The sequence below is a fragment of the Sciurus vulgaris genome (genome assembly GCF_902686455.1).
Source record: "Sciurus vulgaris genome assembly, chromosome: 17".
Taxonomy (NCBI): Eukaryota; Metazoa; Chordata; class Mammalia; order Rodentia; family Sciuridae; genus Sciurus; species Sciurus vulgaris.
This window is the reverse complement of record NC_136478.1, coordinates 54,095,320-54,101,878: the sequence shown is the minus strand read 5'-3', so window position 1 is coordinate 54,101,878 and position 6,559 is coordinate 54,095,320. Positions and strand designations below refer to the sequence as shown.

General features: G+C 55.3%; 1 protein-coding gene across 1 annotated transcript; it reads right to left on the bottom strand.

The window, feature by feature from the left end:
* Positions 1-3,890: 3,890 nt before the first annotated feature.
* Positions 3,891-6,136, bottom strand: APOC2 (apolipoprotein C2). Its single transcript, XM_079119029.1, has 4 exons — positions 6,056-6,136; positions 5,068-5,142; positions 4,751-4,910; positions 3,891-4,155 (listed from the first exon to the last, which is right to left on the bottom strand). Exons 2-4 carry the CDS (start codon positions 5,120-5,122, stop codon positions 4,068-4,070), a joined length of 303 nt encoding a protein of 100 aa, XP_078975155.1. The 5' UTR covers positions 5,123-5,142; positions 6,056-6,136; the 3' UTR covers positions 3,891-4,067.
* Between the last annotated feature and the right edge of the window lie 423 nt (positions 6,137-6,559).

Below are 6,559 nucleotides of genomic sequence, written 5' to 3'. Positions count from 1 at the left end.
AGTTCTGTTCATTCTGTCCCCTTGAGTAAACCAGCCTTTTCGAGTCATATGAGCCTTCCATGCCCTTCTGCCCACTTCGGTCCGCCGTTTCTGAGTGTTTTTCTTTGCATGGTTCTTGAGCTTTTCCGGCCACCGTAACCTTTCAAAACATTCCGCCCGAGCCACGCCCCTCCTGCGTTAAAGGAACCTCTCTGGCCACCGTAGTGGGACTCACGGAGAAGGCCCTTTGGTCTGTGTTTCCCCTCCTGTCACCTCTTTCCTCCTTCAAGTCCCCAGAGGTTAAAGCCTTTCCGTGCATTCAGAGTTCCTATTTCAGGATTCTCACGGCCACAAAATCTCGGAATGGGACGCCGTCAGCCCCTCCCTAGGCTTTTGGGCGGCCGTACTTTTAGTGCGCATGTTCGTTCCCCTAGGGGCCTTCGCTTTCTGGCAAACCTCGCAGTCCTGAACTCGGCTTCGTGTGCTTTGAGGACGCCATCGTGTTTCATTAGCTGTGTGTCTTCCTACAGCTCCGACGTGGGCACGTGCTGAGGGTGACCTCAGAAAGGGCCTCATGGAGGCATAGAGGGGACGTAGACCTCTCAGACTGTTGAACCTCCACCAGTGCGTCGGGTGGAGGTCACACTCGGGTCGTGCTACCAACCGGCTAAATGAGCCCCCAAAAGTGTCATCCCTATTAACTAGGTGCCTTTTGTTCGTTTTGTTTTTCGAGACAGAGGTCTGGCTGAACTGTTGAGGCTGGTCTCCAAGTTAAGATCCTTCTGACTCAGCCTTCTGAGTTGCTGGGATTACAAACATTCTCCACCATGCCCAGTTTAAACTAGAGTATAATAGAAGCCTTTCTTCTCAACGGGCCGTGCATCCTCTCTCCAGCCTCTCTGGTCCCCTCAGCTTCCCCATCCCTGTTCACTTTGTGTCATAACTGCCAGGAATGACTGTGTCCCCATCACTGAGCAGGCAGACCCAGAACCCTGGTGTCCTCTGCTGAAACTCCAGCACTGCCCTGGGGATGATTGCTGAGCAAAAGCACCTCAGAGTGCAGAAGGTGATTTGAGGGTCTGTGCAAGGAAGAGTGAAGCTTGTAGCTCCTTGCTTAGGTGGTGTGGTGGTGCATATCAGCAAAGCAGAAGGCTGAGGCAGGAGGATCACAAATTTGATGCCAGCCTCAGCGATTTAGCGAGACCCTATCTCAATTAAAAAAGACTGAGCGTGGTGACTCATGCCTGTAATCTCAGCAGTGTGGGAGGCTGAGGCAGGAGGATCACAAGTTCAAAGCCAGTCTCAGCAATTTAGGGAGGCTGTAAGCAACCTAGTGAGACCCTGTCTCAAAATAAAAAATAAAAAAGACTGGGGATGTGGCTCAGTGGTTAAGTGCCCCTGAGTTCAATCCTGGCACCAATAATAATAATAATTTTAAAAGGACTAGGTATGTAGTGCATGGGCAGAATATTTACCTAGCGTGTGCAATACTCTGGGTTCAGTCCAGAGCACCAAATTTTAAAAGTTACACCTGCCAACGTCAGTACCGAGGACCACAGAAAGTCCAGGCAAGGGAGGGGCTTTGAAGCTTCAACTTCTCCAGCTTTACCTCCATCTCCAGCTCCAGCTCTAGTTACAAAACACCCCAATCTGCCCTCCAAGCCTCATACACTGCAGGTCCAGAACCGTTAGAGCATGAGAATCTCTCGTGATTTTGTGACGTTGCACAGGGCCCTTCAGAGTCAGAGTCCTCCAGAGCCCTGCTCCCTGTTGAGTGACCAAAGGAATTTCATTCTGTTAAGTGGTTCACAGAACAGACCTACTCTGCCCTCCGCTAGGGGGAGCCCAACACTGACCAGGGTTTATGATTTCAGGTTTTGAGGGAGAAGTGGGGCTGGGGATCCGAACTTCTAGGTTCTAAGGAGAAGGGATTTGGGATCTAGACTTCTGAGTCTGAGGGAGGAGCGGTCTAGTGTCCAGTTTGCTGAGTTCCTGGGGTGGAGGAGTCTGGGGGCCTGGATTCTGGGGCCCTGGAGGGAGTCGGGGTCTGAGAAAGGCAGGAGGAGTCTGGGAGTAGCATCCTGATTGGTTGGAAGCAAAGCTGGCCTGGGCAGTGGTTTGGTTTGGCTCGAGTCTGTGGGAAACAAGTGGACAGAGCAGGGATTGTTTCCCCCCCACCCCAGGGTTTTCCCCTCCCCATCACCCCCTGGGCTTGGCAGCCTCAGTTCTTCCCAGACCTTGGGGACTTGGGGACATTGCCCACAGCCCCTCCCCAGGCCTCTGTTTTCTACTGGGTTCAGAGCTGCCCAGTTTCAGGACCTGGGAAAACTGCCCCAAGACCGTTGAAAGACTGGCTGGAGGGTGATGCCAAGCAGATTAGGAGAAATCCAGGCCATGGATCCCTAGAGACCAAAAGCCCCACCCTCGGGACTTGTGGGAGCATCCTCTGATCCCTCAGCCCCCCACCCTCCATCCTTGGCCTCCCTCAGCCTGTGGAGCCCCTGTCCTTGTCCTTCACCTGGTGCTTTCTGCCTGTAATTTCCTGCTGCTCCAGGCCCTCTCCCACCCTCTAACCACCCCACCCAGGCACGGGGCCCAATCAGCAGCCCCCTCACCTTCCAGCAACAACAGTCCTACCTACACTGCATTGTGATGAGTCCCCTGTGACTAGTTCCAGCCTAGTCATCCGGTCCTCAAGAGAACCTGGCCCCACTTCTACCTGCCTACAGCATCCACCTCCATGGATGGAGTGGGAATCTCTTCCACTCAGTCTTCCTCAGGGTCCGGGCTGCTGTCTGAAATGATTTCCACTTGTCTGCTTGCTTCCTGGGAGCACGGGTCTACCTGAAGCCTCAGGATGGACTGGAGCTCCTGGCTAAGGAGCTCAGGAAATACTAGTAACAAGGAGAGAACAGCTGACAGAACACTAATACAAACCGGCATCACCAAAACCGTTTGCAGCAGCAACAGTTCCCAATATGCAGCTTACTTTATTATTTTTATTTTTTAAATGTGCTGGGGATCAAACGCAGGGCCTGGCACATGCTCGGCCCGTGCTCTACCACTGAGCTACATCCCCAGCCTCCATCAGTGACTTTTTTTTTTTTTTTTTATACTTGTGATTGAACCCCTGGATGTTTAACCACTGAGCCAAATCCTCAGCCCTTTTTTGTATTTTATTTAGAGACAGGGTCTCACTGAGTTCCTGAGGCTCGCTTTGCATGTGTGCTCCTCCAGCTTCCCAATCTCCTGGGATTACAGGCATGCCCCACCAGGTCTGGCATCAGTGGCTTTTTGAGAAGTCACGTGACGGCAGGACTTTTTGCATTTTCCCTACTATGCCCACAAGGCTTGGTACTGATCTCAAGGAAAGCACGTGGATGAAGATATTGGAATTGTTGAAGCATCCGGACTTTAGGGGTCTGTCCTCCAAGCTGTGAACTGACTTCATGAGCTTAGCAGGGACTCTTGGGGGCCCACCTTCCTGCGTTGGACACTCACTGCAATGGCACATCTAAACTGTCAACCCAGGGGCCAGGTGGAACTCATGCTAGAGTGTTTGCCTAGCATGCCTGAGGCCCTGGGCTCCATTCTTACCACTACCACAAAAAAAAAAAAAAAAGGTAAAAAAAACAAAGAGTGAAGTGTCAACACAGGGCTTCTAAACTGCCAGAGGTCACTGCAGGTTAGCTATATCCATCAATTGTCATTTTACAGATGAGAACTTCAGACCTTAGTCAAGAGCAGTGACTCATTGTTTTGATTGTTAACTGTTTTGATTCTCCTCTTCACTCCCAGGACCCAGTTCCAGATTAGGGCTACACACAGACAATACCTGCTCACTGAATGTTGTTTGGACTGAATCTGTCTCTATTTTGGTCCCTGAGCTCCAGAAAAGCCACCACATCAAAGAGAATAAATACTTATTATTTATTTATTGATTCACTGATGAGAGTTCAGGCTAGTGCAGGAGGAGAGGGCTGAGAGCAGCTGGTGTGGCGGGAGCCCAGTCCGATTCCCCAGGAAGGTCAGGAGACCCAGGGGGACGCTAGGCCTGGGCCAACCCCCTCCACCACCACGAGCTGTTGCTAATCTCCCTTCAGCAGAGTAAGGAGCTGGTCAGTGAAGACGCCTGCGTACGTGCTCATGGCTGCAGAGCCCTTGCTATACAAGTCCCTGGGAAGAAAGGAGAGAGGTCTGAGGGAGGAGGGCTGGGCCTGGACCTGGACCCCTGGGTCTGAGGGAGGAGGGCTGGGCCTGGACCCCTGGGTCTGAGGGAGAAGGGCTGGACCTGGACCCTGGGTCTGAGGGAGGAGGCTGGGCCTGGACCCCTGGGTCTGAGGGAGGAGGCTGGGCCTGGACCCCTGGGTCTGAGGGAGGAGGCTGGGCCTGGACCCCTAGGTCTGAGGGAGGAGGCTGGGCCTGGACCCCTGGGTCTGAGGGAGGAGGGCTGGGCTGGACCCCTGGGTCTGAGGGAGGAGGCTGGGCCTGGACCCCTGGGTCTGAGGGAGGAGGGCTGGGCTGGACCCCTGGGTCTGAGGGAGGAGGCTGGGCTGGACCTCTGGGTCTGAGTGAGGAGGGCTGGGCCTGGACCCCCAGGTCGTAGGGTGAGGCTGGGCCTGGACCCCCAGGTCTGAGGGAGGAGGCTGGGCCTGGACCCCTGGGTCTGAGGGGGGAGGCTGGGCCTGGACCCAGTCTGGGCCTGACATCCAGGTTCCCTCTGTAGTAGGTACCAGGGGCCAGGCTGTGTCTCCCACAGGGGAGACGATACCTGATTTTCTCGTCCATGTCGTTCAGGTATGTCTTCTGGTACAGGCCCTGGGCAGCCTCCTTGGCAGTGTCCCAGTAGGAAGAGAGCGACTCCTGTACCTGAGCCAGCAGAGGCAGGCTGGCAGGCTCATCTTGTGGGAGCAGCTGGGTCCCCTGGACCTCTGCAGGGGGATGGAGGGCAAGGTTAGGGGAGCTGCTGGGAGAGCAGGGGAGAAACAAGCTGGCAGAGGAGGGGAGGTGGCCAGGCAGGGCAGGGAAAGCCCTGGACTGGAAGATGCTTGAAGACCCTCCAGAGACCCGCCTCGGCAGGCCACTCACCACAGCCCAGCACCAGAAGGACCAGGAACAGAGCCAGGAGGAATCGTGTGCCCATGACGTCGGGGACCTGGAAGGCTGAGGGGTGCCAAGCAGCAGGGTCACCAGGCTGGCCACCGGTCCCATGCCACTCTGGGGTGGGGTCTGGAGTCGTGCTCCAGGTTGCCCTCCTGGTTGACTTGCGGTCCTAACGTGTGGACTGGAACCAGGAGTCTATTTGAACCTCCATTTCTACCTGTGCTGATTTTAACAATTTATACCTGATAGGTGTGTGTGTGTGTGTGTGTGTGTGTGTGTGTGTGTGTGTGTGGTGCTGGGGATGGAACCCAGGCCCTGTGCATGCTGGGCAAGCTCTGCCACCGAGCACCCCCACCCGTCATGTCAATCCCAAGCAAGTTCATTCATTCACTGAGAAGCTGCCTTTTTTTTTTTTTTTTTTTTTTATAAATATTTGTTTAGTTGTTGATGGAACTTTATTTTATTTATTTATATGCAGTGCTGAGGTTGGAACCCAGTGCCTCGCACATGCCAGGCAATCGCTCCACCTCTGAGCCACAGTCCCAGCCCTGAGAAGCGTTCCCAAGGCCTTGAGAGCCCTGGCCCCTCAGCGACCACCAGAAACCGCCCGCCCTTTGCCAAAACCCACAGCGCCCAGAGGTGCCCTGGGGCCACATGTCCATCCAACCCGCCTGACGCTGGGGTTCCTCGGTGCCTGACCTGGCTCTGTTCTCTCCACGGGGCTCCTTAACTCTCATACCAGTCCTCAGGGGAAGGAGCTCTCGGACTAAGTGCACAAAATCACCGTTCACACGCTGGGGACGAGAGACCACAGTAGAAAACAGTGGCAATGCGAGCCCAGCGAGGCTCAGGATGGGAAACACACTGTGATTCTGAATTCCGGGACCCCGCCACGAGCGTCACTCGACTCCAGCAATTTCGGATCTAACAAGGTGGCCCCCTCCCTGCCCCTGCCCCGCAGGCCCTCTCTTACCGGACTCTGGCAGTCTGTCCTCACCAGCTCCCTACAGGCACCCGGGCTTTATACCCGGGAGGCCCACCTCCCTCCACGGCTGCCAGCCCCTTGGCCTGGGCCAAAGTCCTGGCCAACAGAGCCACTGAGGGGGGGTATGGGCGGGAAGGGCATGAAGGACAGTGACGTCCACTACTAGGTCAAACCTCAGATAACCCCAGTCTGAAAACTCCCCTTGGACAGAGACGGGATGGGTAGGGGGCTGTGGAGGGTGGGGGTTTCTGGGCGCGCACCAGGAATGGTGCCTGGGATCTGTCTCTGCTGGGAAATAAGGCAGAACTCTGAAGGACCACCTTGGGGACCTGTTCACCCCACCAGCTCTCCAAAAACTGAGATGCCTTGAAGTCTCCCACCCGGTGAGCCCCAGAGACCCGCCCAGCTCGCTCCCCTGTCAGGTGCCGCCTCTCCCACTCCTTAATTCCTAGGCGGGTGGGGAGGGGTGTCTCTGGTCTCACAAAGGAGGGG

Bases quoted from the DNA above. Each gene is read 5' to 3' on its own strand.
- APOC2 (XM_079119029.1), bottom strand. From the start codon at position 5,122: ATGGGCACACGATTCCTCCTGGCTCTGTTCCTGGTCCTTCTGGTGCTG. The intron at 4,911-5,067 runs GTGAGTGGCCTG...ATCCCCCTGCAG, and splicing joins CCTTCTGGTGCTGGGCTGTG to AGGTCCAGGGGACCCAGCTG. The intron at 4,156-4,750 runs GTATCGTCTCCC...CTTTCTTCCCAG, and splicing joins GACATGGACGAGAAAATCAG to GGACTTGTATAGCAAGGGCT.